This window comes from Mus pahari, chromosome X (genome assembly GCF_900095145.1).
Source record: "Mus pahari chromosome X, PAHARI_EIJ_v1.1, whole genome shotgun sequence".
Taxonomy (NCBI): domain Eukaryota; kingdom Metazoa; phylum Chordata; class Mammalia; order Rodentia; family Muridae; genus Mus; species Mus pahari.
The window spans coordinates 113,396,061-113,414,939 of record NC_034613.1 but is presented as its reverse complement, the minus strand read 5'-3'; the positions used below and the strand labels follow the sequence as shown (position 1 = coordinate 113,414,939).

The following is an 18,879-nucleotide window of genomic DNA, read 5'->3' as shown; positions in this document are numbered from 1 at the left end:
CCCATAAGCTAAGGTTTGAATGCTCGGTCCCCAAATGGTGACACTATTCAAGTAGATTTAGAAATCTTTATGTCAGTGGAGGTGGGCTTTAAGGCTTCAAAACCTAGCGCCATTCTTAATCCATTTAATCTCTGCCTCATCCTGATGCTTTTTGATGCAAGCCCTTAGATTCCTGACCCTATCTTCATGCCTACTGTCATGGATTCTAACGCTCTGGAACAGTAAACCAAAATCAACTCTAAGTTGTCTCAGTCATGGTGTTAAATCACAGAAGGAAAGTAACTGATAAGTTTTCATGGTACATACCAGAGAAGCTACTGAACGGAATCCAGACCAGAAGCTGAAGGAACTGTGAGCGACAAGAGAAGCCATCCCAGAGAGGCAGGCTTTTATACAGGAATGCCTCACAGGAGTAAAATCCCTCCTGAAATACACGATGATCTTAAAACCTTGTATAGAATCACAAAGCCTCTAACAATCATTTTATTTTGTGCTACAGTTGTTTCAGATTCATGAGGGCATCTAGATAATGTCAATATATGAGGTCCAGCTTCAAGTGCAAGTTGGAGATTCCCAGAACAAAATTACACCTGCTAGAACATATGTCAGGCTCTAAAACGTTTGTAGCTATAAAGTCATGGGCTGGAGCTGCTCAGTCGGGGTGCTTGCCTAACATCCAGAACCGCCTAAACTGGATGTGGTCATGAACACCTGTAATCCCAATATTCAGACTCATTCTCGGCTGCTTACTAACATCAAGGTGAGCCTGGGCTAGTGAGGCCCCGTCAAAGGATTAATAAATTAATTAACTGAAAAGAACACAAGCCATGGGCCGAGGATATGGAGCAGTAGTAGAATAAGGGCTCACCTAGTATGCACAAGGCCCTTGGTTGGATGGCAAGTACTTGCCCCAACCTCCCCAGAATGAATACAATGAGTAACCAACCCTATAAGATCTATAGGCCTGGATAATTCAATTAATTGAATGCATCAAATCATTTATTTCCTTATAATTATAGAAATTTCCATCATATCTAAAAATTTTAACTTATTCCTTCTTCAAATATAATCATACAAAAATAAACATCAGTCCAACTTGGCTCTCTAAATTTTAATTTGAACAAATATTATTTTTAAAAGATGCCAAGAATAAGGAAAATTAGGAAATAAAAATAAAAATTGATGACACCAGGTACCAGGGCTTCGGGTACGGTGCAGTTGGTAGGATGCTTGCTTAGTATGCACAAGGCCCTTGGTTTGATCCCCAATACTGCAAAATATCAGGTGAATGTCTGTGATACATAAGACTGTATCTCCAAAAAAGAAGAATGTCAGATACTTAAGAAAATACTTACAGTCAACATCCAAATAAATCGTAAGAATGATGGAATCACTAGAAAGCAAACTCAACCTTACTTGTAAGAAGCACTGCACCCTGATGACCATGTCCAGAAAGTTTATAAATTCCTTTTCTTGTTCATAATTATTCATACTATACCACACACATTCTAGAGAAGAAATCATAAATATTAGCATCTGATCAGACAATAATAAAAATGATACAGAATATATGTATGACTACTCTGTAGTGACAAAGAAATGACAAATTGAAAAGTCGTAAGATAAGCTGGCTGTGACCCTGCAGATTTCAACAGGGATTTGGAAGTGATAGTCAGCAAACGTGGTAACATAGGGGAAAGCTTACAGGAAAAACACTGGAAAAGTTCACTTACAATGGATAATATTAGCTTCATGTCACAAAAATCCAAGTGACTATAAATACATGGTTGAAAATAGATAGGGGGAGCTGAATATAAGCTACAAGTAGTAGGAAGTTTCAAAATAAAAATTGAATTAATTGTATCAAATTTCCTGTAAAGAAAAGACTCTTAGCCGGGCCTGGTGGCACAGGTCTTTAATCCCAGCACTCGGGAGGCAGAGGCAGGTGGATTTCTGAGTTCGAGGCCAGCCTGGTCTACCAAGTGAGTTCCAGGGCAGTCAGGGCTATACAGAGAAACCCTGTCTCAAAAAAAAAAAAGAAAGAAAAGACTCTTTTTTTGTTTTGTTTTTCGAGGCAGGGTTCCTCTGTGTAGCCCTGGCTGTCCTGGAACTCACTTTGTACACCAGGCTGGCCTCGAACTCAGAAATCCGCCTGCCTCTGCCTCCTGAGTGCTGGGAATAAAGACTCTAAATCAAAGGAACACTCATCATAGAGACTAAAACTGATTGCAAAGTTGTGAATAGTCAAAAATTGCTTATCTAAGAAATAAACACTTGTGATAGCAAAATTCCAAGAGAAAAATGGCAAGAAAGGAGTCAGGTTTTACTAGGGCATGCATGAAAGCCTCCCTGCTGTCACTTCCTTCAGCTCTCTAATACCCAATGTGCTATTAGAGGCAGGACTTGATTTGCTACACATGACCATGCTGGTCACCAGAAACAAGCAAGTCTATTATACAATAAAAGGTAATACTCTGTCTTGCAAATTGACTTTTTCTCAGTTGGCTTAATACTGATCTCATCACTCTTGCCAGTTCCTAGGAATCCAAAGAACCCTGAGATTACGACCAGTCATCTGGTCAAGTCTGATGCTCATATAGCAGGGTTTACTTAATACCACTCCTTTTTTATTGTCTTTAAATGATAACACTACAAGTATTCATGTTCAGGATATATGATTACTAGAGAAGTGATTATAACATTTCTATAAATATATAAATATATAAAATTCTAGGATTTTTAATTTAGAATAAGGAAGCTGTTTACTATCTTCTTCGTTTCTAATTTACCTAATGTTTTAGAGCAGCATCGATTCTTACCTTCTTGTAATGTTTGACTCAACCAATAAGAGATCCTCAGTAAGACTGACTCATCTTTGACACAATTAATATAGTGAAGTAGCAGAGGGCTGTTTAGCACCGAGCACATCTGAGAAGGTAGCTATAAAGATGGAACAAGTCAGTTAGTATAGGAAACGTATGCTACAGCGAGAAGTAAAACAGTATCTAGGAAACAGACAACAAAAATCAAGGGTCTGGGGTCTGGGATAAGGTTCAGTGGAGAGTCGTTCCCTAGCATGTGTGAGGCTGAGTTCAGTCCCAAGTACTGAAAAAAGAGGCTCTCCAGATCAAACAGAAAATCCGAATCAGCAGCTGCTCCAGTCACATACCTCTAAACAATGAATGTTCTCTAAAAGCTGAGGGAAACTCTGAAGCTGTTCTAGTGGAAGTGATCTATCACTGCTGAGATAATCAAACAGACTCGTCTTCTTCTCTCCATATTCTTTGTTAGCAGAATTTAGTGCTGGTATAACTGAGTGAAAATTCCATTTCTTAAGGAAAAAAGATAATACAACAATTTCTCAATGCATCAAAAGACAGTTTTAAAAAGGCAAAAGCAAGTCAGAAATGGCGGTACACTCTCTTGATCCCAACAGTCAGAAGGCAGAAGCCAAGTCTAGTCAACATAGCAAGTTTCAGCCATCCAGGCTACATTTTAGAAAAATACAATCTCAAAAATAAATAGATTAAAAAGTAAATAAATCTGTAAAATCGGTTAAGATGTTTCACTTAATGGGAGTCAGGATGTGGTTTGCATAGAATACTAGATTGTCAAAATCTATTTAAATATCTATGTTCACCACCACCTGAATGGTTACCATTTTTAAAGCCACACATCCTTTGGTACTTTAGATTACTTACTCTTTTTAGAGACCGGCCCATAGTTGGACCTAATGGAAGTTTTAGAGGTTCTGGAAAAGCTCCCTGGTTCCTTAGCCTCACAGCAAGGAGAGCTGAAGTCCACAGATTTTTTGAATTATTGAAAAATACCTATAAATTTAGGTAAAGAAAAGAGGATTAGGTACTCATAAATCAGAGCAATTGAGTCTAAAATTCTTAACTGAATGCATATTGATTATGAAATATCTGTATTCTTATAAATCCATTTAATGTTTTAGTTCAAATCTTTAAATTAAGTTCATGAAAAACAGTGCATTTTGCCAAGCTTGTGGTGCAAATCTGTAGTCCCAGCATTTGAGAAACAAAGAAAGAAAGATGAGTTTGAGGCCAGCTTAAGTTATCACACCACAACCATTTCCCAAAGCAAAATAAACAAAAATGTATTCGATCTCTGTAGGACTTGTCCTTCAGTAATCCCTTACCTTCCTTACAGGCAAAGATACAGAAATCAAAGTAGGAGCGAAGGACTTATACAGTGACAACAAAGCCTGGAGGTGGGGCTGCATTCCCTGAAATAAAGTAAGAATTTTTCATTTTTCAACTCAGTGGCCAAATGCAAACTTAGAGCTCATGTTAAACAAAAGGTAACAATAATAAACCAAGTCTAAACCTTTAGACTCCAATTTTACAATGTAACAGAACTATAAAAAGAAGCTAAAAAAAAAGTATGGCATGGTGGCAAGCACTTCCCAACAATCAGCAAACAGAAGTGGAAAGTCCATGGGTTCAGAACCAGCCGGGTCTACATAAGAAGCACCAAGTTTTAAAAAGTCGAGTGTGGTGGTATGCAGAGCCAGGTAGATCCTACGGTTGACTTGCCCCAGTAGGTCACTTGCCAGCCAGCCTCGCCTACTTTACAAGCTCGACTAGTGAAAATGTCCTAGCTCAAAAAAAGGTGGATAGGGACTGATAAGATGGCTCGGTGGGTAAAGGCAACTGCCTGATGCCATGAGTTCACTCCTGGGACCTGAATGGTAGAAAGAGAAAACCAACTATAGCAAATTGTCCTCTGCCCTCCATAAGCATACCATAGCGAGCACACACGCACATACACACACACTCACACACATCTATAATACAACATGTACATGTGAGTGCATATGCGCGCACGCACACACACACACACACACACACACACACACACACACAGAGACTTCACAATTAAAGCAGTCATTGCTGCTGGATGCCTACATTTAATACAGCAGATTACTAAAAAAAAGTGTCTCATTCAAAATCTAAGTAAGTAACTTAGTCTTTTTAAGACATTAAAATTTCTGCTGAATTGAATACTATAAAAAGTAAGACAGCAAATAACACTTAGAAACACAGTAGTCATAAAACTCATGAGGATGTATTACGAGAAATGCATTGTGAGTGAGTTTGTGACTGTGTGAACATCCTTCTTCTGGTTAGTTCTTTATCAATTTAACACAAGCTAGAGTTGGCTGAAAGAGAAACATCGCAATTGAGAAAATGCCTCCAGAGCTAACTAGCACTGATTGTTCTTCCAGAGGACCCAAGTTAGATTTTCAGCACCTACGTGACAGTTCACAACTATATGTAACTCCAGTGGGGGCACTCTGTCACCTTTTCAGGTCTCCAGGGCACTCTATAAGCACTGTGCAGATATGCATACTGGCAGAACATCTATATACATAAATAATTTTTAAAAATTAGTTTTTAAAGGAAATGTCTCTGTCACACTGCCTGGAGGCAAGTCTATAGGCATTTTCTTGATTAATGATTGTTGTGGGAAAGCCCACAATACTATGGACAGAGTCATCCTGGGCCATATAAGAAAGTAGACTAAGAAAGCCATGGGAACAAGCCAGTAGTAGGCCATATTCCTCCATGGCCTCTACTTCAGCTCCGACCCTAATGTCCCCCCAATATGGACTACATAAACTGTAAGCTAATAAAATCTTTCCTTGGAAAGTTTCTTTTGGTCATGGTGTTTTATCACAGCAATAGAATCTACTTAACACTTAACCTTACATGGGATGGCCTATTGTTAAATAATTAGGCTCTATGGTACACACCATTGTATATGGTCAATTGTTAACTTAAACATGAGATGGAATATGACTTTATTCCACTCACAGACACTCATGTAACCCAGACTGGCTTCAAACTTGCTATGTAGCTGAAAATGACCTTAAACTGCTGATTCGCCAGTCTCTACTTCCCAAATGCTAGGATTACAGGTACACGCCATAATGTCCACTTTTAAGTGGTTCTAGGATTTGAACTCAGAGCTTTGTGCATACTAAGTAAGCACTCTATCAACTAAGCTACCCCCTGCCCCAAAACTTAAGTTTTTATTTTTAACCTTTTATTTTTATTAACATTATATGTATATATAAAACATTAATTGGATTTAATATCACTGTTCAGCATAACAGCTTAATACAGCTTGAATTTTTCATTGCACTGTTGACTACTACAATAGCCCTACCTCCCTGTATCCCTCTAATATATTCTTTTAATTGATATTAATACTCCATATTAACACGGACACTTTTTAACATGTGATATTAGTCTTTGTGTCTGGCTCCTTTTGTTCATCCTTAATGTCTTCTAGTGTCATCCAATTTGCTGCAATAAGATTTCATTCTTCTTTATGGCTGAACATATTCCATTTTACATATTTAAAATGTCCTTTTTATTCAGTCCTTTACAGACAAGTACCTCGGCTGGTTCTATCATACCACAATAAGTGCCACATAAGTAAAGGAATACAAGGACCGCTTTGCTATGTTGACTTCATTCGCTTTCCATGCGAACCTAGAGCACTACATTGTATGGTAGCTCTATTTTTAGGGTTTTTTTTGGGGGGGGAGGAGATTCCATATGCTCTTCCTAATGGCTGTACTAATTTAAATCCCCGCCAATAATAAATGAGTTTCTTTTTCTTTTTTAACTAAAAATAGATCCGACTTCAGGATCAGTGATACCACTCATGGGCATACACCCGAAGGGGGTTAAATCAGGCATCAGAGACACACGTGCGCATACATGTTTATTGTTGCATATTCACAGTAGCAAAAATATGTACCTAAGCGGTTATAGAGACACTACATGGAAGTTAACAGCTGTTTGGTAACTCCAATTCTAGGAATCTGCTGCCCTCTTCTGGCCTCTGTGGGCATTGCATGCCTGTGGTATACACACACACACACACACACACACACACACACACACACACACACACGTGCAGGAAAACACATACATAAAATAAATAAATTTTACATTTTTTAAAAATATGGAACCAAGATGTCAATAAAGGCCAATTGATAAAGATAATGTGACAAACACGCACAATGGCATTTTACTCACCCATAAAGAAGAAAATTCATATCATTTGAAAATAGATGATCTAGAGATCATGATGAATGAAATAAGTCAGACTAAGAGAAATGTCATGTCTTTGCTTCTATGAGGAATCTAGAATTACATATAAATATATTAGCCAGCCACAATAGCATCTGCCTGTGCTCCCGGCACTGGAGAGGCAGAGGCAGGAAAACTGGCAAAAGTTTAAGACCAGCCAGGTCTACAGAGCACATTTCTAGAGAACTAGGTCTTCATGGAAAGACCCAGGCTCAAAAAGATATAGGTATGGTGTGGCGTGGTGTGCATGTGTATGTACATATATACACACATATTAAATGTCGCATATATATATATATATATATATATATATATATGATGTAAAATTAAAACAAAGCCTATGAAGGGGACAAATGTGTGAAATAAGGGGAAAAGAGAGTTAATTTGAGAAAGAAGATAAACAAAATATTCCATGCTTCTCTAATATGTAGAATTTGTGTAGAACTCTCTATACATGGACATATATGTGTATATGCACATGGATATGACATGAAATCACTAGTGATAGAGAAAATAAAAAGAAAAGAACAAAGTAAAATACCATAACCAAACCCCTTATTTTGTATAATAACTTTAAAAAGTAATTGTAAAAGTTCCAAAAGGGCTGGCAAGAAAATAGATAAAAAAGTACTTCCTGCAAAGCCTGAAAACCTGAGTTTGCATCTCAGACTGACATGGTGGAAGGAGATAACTGAGGGAAATGACTCTTCTAGCTTTCCTGACAGCCACATGTAAACTATGGCATGTAGCGCCCACATGTGTACATCTACACCCACCCACCCCATATATATAAATAAATAAATAAATAAATAAATAAGTATAGAAGAAATGGGATTTTTAAAGACTTTCAAACAAATGAGCAAAACCAGTCCCCATTATTCACACTAGCAATTGATTTGTGGGTGGGAAGGGCTGATAACAGCCATTCCAACTTTGATGAGACAGTATCTTTTAGTAGTGATATGCATTTCCCTATGGCTAATGATACTGGACATTTTTTCATATATTTGTTGATTATTTATAACTAAATTAAACTGTTTAATCAATGTTGAAAACATCTTCTGGCACCTGTAAACTCACTACAGTGTTTGAGCTGGGCTTGAGCTGGGCTTGTTTTAGTTTTACATAGAAGATCGTTATGTAGTCCAAGTAATCCTTCTGCCTCTGCTTCCTACGTGTTGGGAAAACAAGCACGGAATGTTTTGCCAGAAAATGTATTTATGGAATTAGAGAAAAGTTCAGTACAGGGATTTTCTTATAAGTATAAATGACCTGAGTTCCATCTCAGAACTAAAGAATTAAAGAGCCGAAGATGGGGGGGAGGGGCATATGTTTGAAATCACCACACTGAGGAGGGAGAGACAGGTAGATCCCTGCGACTCTCTGACCAACCAGCCTAACCCATACGGTAAATTTCAGGACAAAAAAAAAAAACTGTCTCAAAAACTGCAGGCAGCATTTGAAAAATGATATATTATGTTGTCTTCTGTCCTGCACATACACCACCACCCCCAACGCACATACATGAACAAACACACAGCCCTTCCAGTCTGCACCTTCTGCCAGGGAAGCCCATCAGCTTGTCTGTCCATCTGAAGATCCCACACTCTGAAGGCCTCCCCAGAGATCTGCTGTACCCAGGGCAACAGATCATCAGTGTGTATGCCCCTCTGAAGACCCCATGGTCTGAACGCCTCCCAGGCAATCTGCTGTAGCCAGGGCCACAGGTCTCCCAGGAAACCTGCAGCAACCCAGTGACACAGGAGGCAGGCTCCAGACAGAGACACCCAGGCCAGAAATACAGGAAAACATAATCAAACTGATGAAAGAACTGAACAAAGCGGTCCAACACCTAAAAGTGGAAGTAGAAACAATAAAAAAACACAAATGGAGGCAAACCTGGAAATGGAAAACCTAGGAAAGAGATCAGGAGTCATAGATGCAAGCATCACCAACAGACTACAAAGAGATAGAAGAGAGAATCTCAGGTATAGAAGATACCATAGAAAACATTGACACAAGAAAGAAAATGCAAAATGCAAAAAGCTCCTAACCCAAACCATCTGGGAAATCCAGGACACAATGAGAAGACCAAACCTAAGGATAACAGGTATAGAAGAGAGTGAAGATTCTCATCTTAAAGGGCCAGTAAACATCTTCAATAAAATTATAGAAGAAAACTTCCCTAACCTAAAGAAAGAGATGCCCATAAACATAAAAGCCTACAGAACTCCAAATAGATTGGACAAGAAAAGGAATTCCAACCATCACATAATAGTCAAAACATGAAATGCACAAAACAAAGACAGAATATTAAAAGCAGCAAGGGAAAAAGGTCAAGTAACATATAAAGGCAGACCTATCAGAATTACATCAGACTTCTCACCAGACTATCAAAGAATTACATCAGACTTCTCACCAGAGACTATGAAAGTCAGAAGATCTTGGACAGATGTTATACAGACCCTAAGAGAACACAAATGCCAGCCCAGGCTACTATACCCAGCAAGACTCTCAATTATAATAGATAGAGAGATAAAAATATCCCATGACAAAATCAGATTTAAACAATATCTATCTACCAATCCAGTCCTACAGAGGATTCTGGAAAATTCCAACAGAAGGAGGGTACCTATACCAAAGAAAACACAAGATATTATCTCACAACAAAACCAAAAAGAGAGAATCACATGCACATAATGCCACCTACAACAACAAAGATAACAAAAACTAACAATCATCTGTCTTTACTATCTCTCAATATTAACAAACTCAATTCCCCTATAAAAAGACATAAGCTAACAGACTGGATACACAAACAGGATCCAGCCTTTTGCTGTATACGAGAAACACACCACAATAACAAAGACAGACACTATCTCAGAGTAAAAGGGTGGAAAAGAGGTTTCCAAGCAAATGGTTCCAAGAAACAAGTGGGGATCATCATCCTAATATCCAATTAAAGAGATTTTCAGCCAAGAGTTATTCAGCGAAATGGGGAAGGACACTTCATATTCAAAGGAAAAATCCACCAAGATGAACTCTCAATTCCGAACATCTATGCCCCAAATGCAAGGGCACCCACATTCATAAAAGAAACTTTACTAAAGCTCAAAACGCATATAGAACCCCACGCAATAATAGTAAGAGACTTCAACACCCTGCTCTCTCCAATGAACAAGTCATTGAAACAGAAACTAAACAGAGACACATTGAAAATAATAGAGGTTACCAGGACAGATCTCACCCTAAAACAAAAGACTACACCTTCTTCTCAGCACCTCATGGTACCTTCTCCAAAATTGACCATATAATCAGACACAAAACAAAACTCAACAGATACAAGTATACTGAATTAATCCCATGTACTCTGACCACCATGGACTGAGGCTGGTCTTCAACAACAACAAAAACAAAAACAACAACAACAGAAAGCCCACATACACACAGAAGCTGAACAACTATCTACTCAATGATAACTTGATCAGAGAAGAAATCAAGAAACTAAAGACTTCCTGGCATTCAATGAAAATGATGACATACCATACCCAAACTTATGGGACACAATGAANGCAGTCCTAAGAGGAACATTCACAGCACTAAGTGCCCTCTTAAAGAAATTGGAGAGATTTTCCACTAGCAACCTAACAGCACATCTAAAAACTCTAGAACAAAAAGAAGCAAACACACTCAAGAGGAGAAGGCAGTAAATAGTCAAACTCAGGGCCAAAAATCAACCAAATAGAAACAAAGAGAACTATACAAAGAATCAACAAAACCAAAAGCTGGTTTTTTGAGAAAAACAACAAGATAGATAAACCCTTAGNNAGACTAACCAGAGGGCACAGAGACAGTATCCAAATTAATAAAATCAGAAAAGAAAAGGGAGATATAACAACAGAAACCAAGAAAATTCAAAAAATCATNAGATCCTACTACAAAAGCCTATACTCAACAAAATTGGAAAATCTGGATGAAATGGAAGATTTTCTAGATAGATACCATGTACCAAAGTTAAATCAGGATCAGATAAACCATCTAAACAGTCCCATAGCCCCTAAAGAAATAGCAGCAGTCATTAAAAGTCTCCCAACCAAAAAAAAAAAAAAATCCCAGGTCCAGATGGGTTTAGTGCATAATTTTATCAGACCTTGAAAGACCTAATACCAATATTCTTCAGACTATTTTACAAAATAGGAACAGAAGGAACACTACCTAATTTGTTCTATGAAGCGACATTTATGCTGATATCTACACCACATAAAGACCTAACAAAGAAATAGAACTTCAGACCAATTTCACTTATGAATATCAATGTAAAAATACTCAATCTAATTCTCACAAACTGAATACAAGAACACATTAAAACCATCATTCACCATAATCAAGTAGGCTTCATCCCAGGGATGAAAGATTGGTTCAGTACACGAAAATCCATTAACGTAATCTACTATATAAAAAAACTCAAAGAAAAAAAATCACATGATCATCTCATTAGTTGCTGAAAAAGCATTTGACAACACACAACACCCCTTCACATTAAAAGTATTGGAGAAATTGGTATTCAAGGCCCATACCTAAACATAATAAAAGCAATATACAGCAAACCAACAGCCAATATCAAATTAAATGGACAGAAACAAGAAGCAATCCCAATAAAATCTGGAACTAGGCAAGGCTACCCACTTTCTCCCTACCTATTCAATGTAGTACTTGAAGTCCTAGCCAGAGCAATCTGAAAACAAAAGGAGATGATAAAGGGGATACAAATTGGTAAAGAAGAGGACAAGGTATCACTATTTGCAGATGATATGATAGCATACATAAGCAACCCCAAAAATTCTACCAGAGAACTTCTACAGCTGAAAAACAACTTCAGCAAAGTGTCTGGATAAAATATTAACTCAAACAAATCATTAGCCTTCCTTTATACAAATGATAAATGAACTGAAAAAGAAAATAGGCAAATAACACCCTTCACAATAGTCACAAATAATATAAAATACCTTGGTGTGACTCTAACCAAACAAGTGAAAATCTGTGTGACAAAACTTCAAGTCTCTCAAGAAAGAAATTGAAGAAGTCCTCAGAAAATGGAGAGATCTCCCATGCTCATGGATTGGTAGGATTAACATAGTAAAATGGCCATCCTACCAAAAGCAATCTACAGATTTAATGCAACCACCATCAAAATTCCAACATACATCTCCACAGACATGCAAAGAGAAATTCTCAATTTCATATGGAAAAAAAACAGGATAGTGAAAACAATTCTTAACAATAAAAGAACTCCTGGGGGAATCACCCTGTCCTCAAGCTGTACTACAGAGCAATGGTGATAAAAACTGTATGTTACTGGCACAGAGACAGGCAGGTCAATCAGTGGAATAGAATTGAAGATCAAGAAATAAACCCATACACTTATGGACACTTGATATTTGACAAAGAAGCTCAAAATATGCAACAAAAAAGAGAAAGTTTCTTCAGTAAATGGTGGTGATCTAACTGGCAACCTGCATGTAGAAAAATGAAAATAGACCTGTATTTGTCACAAAGCTCAAGTCCAAGTGGATCAAGGGCCTTAAAACCAGATACAATGAATCTAATAGAAGAGAAATTGGGAAAGATCCATCAATTCATTGGAACAAAGAGGGTGGTAGTGGTGGTGGTGGTAATTTCCTAAACAGAACTCCAATGGCTAAGGCTCTGAGATCAAGAACTGATAAATGGGACCTCATGAAGCTGAAAAGGTTCTGTAAGGCAAAGGACACAGTCAATAAGACAAATTGGCAACCTACACACTGGAGGAAAAAAATCTTCACTGACTCCACATCCAATAGAGAGCTAATACCCAAAATATATAAAGAACTTAAGAAACAAACCTCCAAAAACCCAAACAACCCAACCAAAAACTAGGGCACAGAGTTAAACAGAGGATTCACTACAGAACATGCTTGAATGGCTGAGAAGCGATTAAAGAAATAGTCAAAGTCCTTAGTCATCAGGGAAATGTAAATCAAAACGACCCTGAGACACCTACCATGTTACACCAATCAGAATGGCTAAGATCAAAACCTCAGGGGACAGCACATGTTGGCAAGAATGTGGAGAAAGAGGAACACTGCTCCATTGCTGGTGGGATTGCAAGCTGGTACAGTCACTCTGGAAATCAATCTGGAGGTTCCTCAGAAAACTGGAAATAGATCTACCTGAAGACCCAGCTATACTGCTCTTGGAAATATACCCAAAAGATGCCCCTCCATACCAAAGGGACACATGCTCCAAAATGTTCATAGCAGCCTTATTTGTGATAGCCAGAAGCTGGAAACAACCCAGATGTCCCACGACAGAAGAATGGATACAGAAAATGTGGTTCATTTACACAATGGAATATTACTCTGCTATTAAGAACGAGGACATCTGGAGTTTTGCAGGCAAATGGATGGAACTAGAAAATATCATTCTGAGTGTGGCATCACAGACTCAGGACGTGCATGGGTATGTACTCACTAATAAGTGGATATTAGCCAAAAAAAAAAAGTAGAGAATACCTAAGAAATAATCTATAGAATTCAAGAAGGTTAACAAGCAGAAGTGCCCAAGTGAGGATGCTTCAATCCCACTTGGGAAGGAGAAGAAAGCAATCACAGGAGGAAGAGGGATGGAGGGACCTGGGTGGAAGAGGAGAGGGGGAGGGGAAAGCAGAACGTGATTAGCAGCTATTGGGGGAAGAGACAGGAAGAGAAGCCTTGAGGTTGGTTCAGCAGAATGAATGGAAATATGAAACTAAGTGGAGTGGGAGGTGGGGGGACCCTCCAGAACATATCAGAGACCTGGGAGGTGAGAGACTCTCAGGACTCAAAGGGACCTTAGATGAAATGCCCTACAGTGGGGAGAGGGAAATCATAGAGTCCACCTCCAGTAGAAAGACAGGTTGTGTTGAGTCTTTGTTGCCATTCTACAGTCAAAATTTATGGCCCAGAATTGTTCCTGTCTGAAAGAACTGCAGGGACAAAACTGGAGAAGAGCCTGAGGGAAAGGCAGTCCAGTGACAGGCCCAAGTTGGGATCCAGCTCACGGGGAGGCTCCAAGGCCTGACACTGTTACTGATGCTATGGTTTGTCTACAGACAGGAGCCTAGCATGGCTGTCCTCTGAGAGGCCCAACAAGCAACTGAAAGAGTCAGATGCAGATATTTACACCCAACCAATGGACAGAAGCTGCCGACCCCTGTGGTTGAATTAGGGAAAAGCTGGAAGAAGATGAGGAGGAGGGTGATCCCATAGGAAGACCAGCTGTCTCAACTAGCATGGACCCCTGAGATCTTTAAGGCACTGAGCCACCAACCAGGCAGCATACAGGAGCTGGTCCAAGGCCCTGACACATATACAGCAGAGGACTGCCTGGTCTGGCCTCAGTGGGAGAAGTACCTTGAGGCCCCAGGGAGTGGTGAGGCCTGGTGGTAGGTGGGTAGGGGGGAACCTCCTCTTTAAGACAGTGGGGAGGAGAAACCAGATGAGGAACTGTGGGAGGGCAGATCAGTAAGGGGGCAATGACAGGACTATAAAGAAATAAAAGTAATAAAAAAAAAACCAAACACACACCTATACATACACACAGATATAAAAATATACACAACATATTTTTTTTAAAGAACACATATCTCACCTTTAGGACTTATCCTATGGTTAACTGAACTCATCTTTTTGGTAAAAATTAACATACGGTACTAGAGGTTAAAGCAAGGCCTCATGCATGCTAGGCAAGAACTCTGAACACTTCTCTTTTTTTCTAAGCACTGACATTCACTCTCAGCTTTGATTATGGTTTTCATTTTGTTGGCTGAGTTCTCCAGGAAGTGAGTTACTTCAAGCTAATGACTCACCACTGGGCTTTGTGTCTCCAAAGCTTAGCTCAAAACCTAGCACAAAGCACAAATGGATTCTCCAGGGTGTTTGCTGCACTCACCATTTTGGCCTGGAGATCAAGCAATTTTCTCACACGAAATGGTTTGACTAGAAAAGAGAGAGAAAAGTGGTTCTCAGCAATTGCTTCAGCAAAAGAAGTCAGTTATACTTAATCACCATGTTGAGTCATATAATTTCTCACAACACATTCAAAATATAAATACCTCTTCAGTCAAGTGACTGTACAGATACTCTTAGATAAAAGTACTAAAAAAACCAATTTTCAGAAAAGGAGTGTTGTCACACAACTAGTGTTAATAGTTCTCTAAGTTTATAAAGGATGAAGCAAATGCTGGGTCTGTGGAGCGAAAGTAATTTAACTGGGGTGAAAACACTTACCATTCTCCTTTTTGGTCAGTAAATATAACAAATGGCAAACATAAGGGCACTGTCAAAATAAAATAAAAAATGAAAATTGACGTTAGTTTGGATAAAATAACATACCATAGCCTCCTCAAATGTCAATCATGCTAAGTAAAAGAATTTCAGGCTTTCACTGAACAATAATTTCCTTATCAAAAATGCTGGATACCAGTGATTACATGAACTGAGACATTTCAAGGCACTTAATGAAAAAGCTGAAGGATGGTACCTAAGTCTAAACACAGAATTCACTTGTGAATTACACATACTGTTGTTTACAGATAGCTTACTTAAAATTAAGTTTCCACAATGATTTTAATGTGTGTTTGCCTATGGCTTGTTGCATGAAGCAAGACATTTCCCACTTTTCATCTTCATGAGTTATAGGCCCACATACATGTATGAATGCATGCATTCTTGCATGTGCACACTTGGAGGTCAGATTTGAATTTTTAAATGCTTTCAATTTCAGATTTTCTGACTAGGTGTGCTCAAACCTGTTTGTGACAGTGATTTTTTTTTAAGGAAACTGCTTCAATTGGTGACAAGTGAGAATTATTGTTTTGCCTTTTCTGTATGACTACTTGCCTATCTATCTATCTATTTATCTATCTATCCATCCACCACATGTCCAACTGGTGCCAATGAAGGCCAGAAGAGAACATTGGATCTTCTGGAACTAGAGTTACAGACAGCTGTGAGCCATCTTGTGGTTGCTAGGAACTAAACCAGATGTGTAGGTTGGCTTTCATGTGGGTCCCTGAAACAACTGGAGCAGGGACTGTCCCAAAAGCTATTTCTTAACCATGGGCTATGTTCTTCTAGCTGGGTTGCCTTGTCTGGACTCAGTGGGAGAGGATGCATCTCACCTAGCATAGACTTGATGTGCCAAGGTTGGAGGCTACTCAGGGGGCCCCATCCATTCAGAGAAGGGGAAGGGGATGGGAGGAAAGATTGTGGGAGGGGATGACCAGAAGGGGGGCAGTGAGTGGGATGTAAAGTGAATAGGTAAAACAATAATAAAATAAAATGAAAGTTATATATAAGAAACAAAGAATATTCTGGTAATTGAAAACAAAATTACATGTAAAAGTACATTAAAATATTTTAATTTTGCTTCAAAAATAGAGAAACTTAAGTAATAGTATAGAAAAATACTAAGGAATTATATAGCCATGTAAATTATTGTTTAAATATATAAAATGCTATGAAAAAAAGAGTTGCCTTGGTCATGGTGTCTCTTCTCACAATAGAAACCCTAACTAAGACACTAAGATACAAAATTAAAACTTTTATCCTTGGGGCTAGAGCAATGGCTCAGAGGCTATGAGCACTTATTCTTCCAAACGATTCCACTTTGATTTGCAGCACACAACAAAGTGGCTCAAAATCATCTGTAACTCTAGTTCCGAGGGACCTAATGCCCACTCTGACTTTCTTGGGTTCCTGTCTGCACAAGGTGCAAATATATACACTCAGGTGCACACAAATACATTTTTGAAACTTTTGTCCTGGTTTCCCACTTTAAAGCATTCTATTCTATGTTATACTATTCAAAAGATCATTTTCAGTGGTGCCTCATTTTCCATGGGATAGACAGAATTCTTTTGTGTGCAGGGCTCTAGACACATTAAGTAGAAGCTGTCTCTGAGTTCTAACGCCAGCCAATTATACCATAAATTTAAGGAACAACTTGTCGACAATCTGGCAAGTAGAACCCACTCAGTACAATTTTTATTAAGTTGCTGGATGACCGATCTTCTTCATTTTAAGTGTCCATCCGCTGAAGGAATAGTTCACTCGACAGAGGGTTTACCTAGCATGCATAAATCCCTGGGTTTACATACAGCTCCGCTGGTTCAGACCTATAATCCTGGCACTCTGGTGGCAGAAATAAGATCAGAAGTTTAAGACAGTCCTCAGCTACACAGCAAGTAGGAAGCCAGTATGAGATACTTGAGACCCTGTCACAGACAGATGGATGGATGGATGGATGGATGGATGGATGGATGGATGATGGATGGATGATGAATGGATGACGGATGGTGGATGGATGGTGGATGGATGGGCAGGCTGGTAAGCAGGCGGGGGAGTGGGTGCCACTCCCACTCATCCCTGCATTGCCAAATAGCTAGTTTGAAATTATATCTGCTGTAACTAAAATAATATGACCCTCACATATAAAAATATTTACTTCTGGAACTTTAAGTTTGTTAATACTTGCTGTCAATGACCAAAAGTGAAAAAAAATCAGTTATAGATGGGCATGGTGGCTCACAACTTTAATCCCAGGACTTGAGAGGCAGAAACAGGCAGATCCTTGTGAGTTCAAGCCACCCTGGCTATGTAGCGAGTTCCAGGATAGCCAGAGCTTTAAAGAAAAAAAAGAGTCAACTATTTAGTGGAAACAGAAAAGAAGGCTGAGCAGATAAAAGCTCAGACTGTGCAAACCTGATCCCTGGGCTGAGCACTGGAAGGAACGAACCAACTTGCAGACGTTCCCTTAGTCTTTCCATGCTGGCAGTGCTGAGTGCACAGCCACACTCACACAATTAAGGCATACCCACATGCATGCACATGTACATACATACATACACATAATAAATACACTTCAAAAAACAACACAATGATAGTCTTTAAACAAATTGGCATATTAGTAGTCATAACCCTATACTTTGAAGGATAGCATATTCTAAACTGCTTTTTCTGCACTTAGGAATGGATTCAGATAGACTCTAAACATAATTTGAAGAAGAAAGAATTTAGATTTTGGTACAAATTCATTACCTCACACCCCTAGGATATGAGCCATTAGCAACACTATTCATCACGTTGAATACAAAATGAATGCCATTCAATTGCTGGCCTGAGGCTCCAGCTGGTATTATGGGGAATCTGACATTCTCCTTTAATCACATCTAGAAAGGAAAAATCCATATGCATCTCATACGCTGTGGTTGCCTTGATGGCAAATATTTAACTGCCACATATGAGTCACTGCACAGAGTCCTATCAAAGACTATGAAAATGACTTTTGAGAAATATGACTTTTAAAAGCTAACCCCCTTGCTGCTAGCCATGGTGACTGACTCACACCTACAGCCCCCACACTTTTGAGAAGGCAGAAAGATAGTGAATTCACGGTTATCCTGAACTATACAGGACACGCAGTCTCAAACACACAAACCAGAAAATAGCACCAGTGAGATGGCTCAGCAGGCACAAAGCACCTGCAGCAGAAATCTGATGACCTCAGGTTGATCCCTGGAACCCACAGTGGAAGGAGAGAACCAAGTCCTGAAAGTTGTTCTCTGATGTCCATACGTCCACCATGGCAGATACACACACACACTCACATACAGTCCACCATGGCAGATACACACACACACTCACATACAGTCCACCATGGCAGATACACA

The 18,879-nt window shown here is 39.0% G+C and overlaps 1 protein-coding gene across 1 annotated transcript in view; it reads right to left on the bottom strand.

Moving 5' to 3' along the window:
- Window positions 1-18,879, bottom strand: part of Cenpi (centromere protein I) — a 54,066-nt gene that overhangs the window by 22,747 nt on the left and 12,440 nt on the right. Inside the window, exons 7-14 of the mRNA XM_021188448.2 lie at window positions 15,437-15,485; window positions 15,099-15,145; window positions 4,163-4,249; window positions 3,702-3,830; window positions 3,170-3,331; window positions 2,820-2,940; window positions 1,417-1,508; window positions 307-424 (exon numbers count right to left, since the gene is read on the bottom strand). Coding sequence (XP_021044107.1) covers window positions 307-424; window positions 1,417-1,508; window positions 2,820-2,940; window positions 3,170-3,331; window positions 3,702-3,830; window positions 4,163-4,249; window positions 15,099-15,145; window positions 15,437-15,485 — 805 coding nt within the window. The remainder of the gene's footprint in view (window positions 1-306; window positions 425-1,416; window positions 1,509-2,819; window positions 2,941-3,169; window positions 3,332-3,701; window positions 3,831-4,162; window positions 4,250-15,098; window positions 15,146-15,436; window positions 15,486-18,879) is intronic.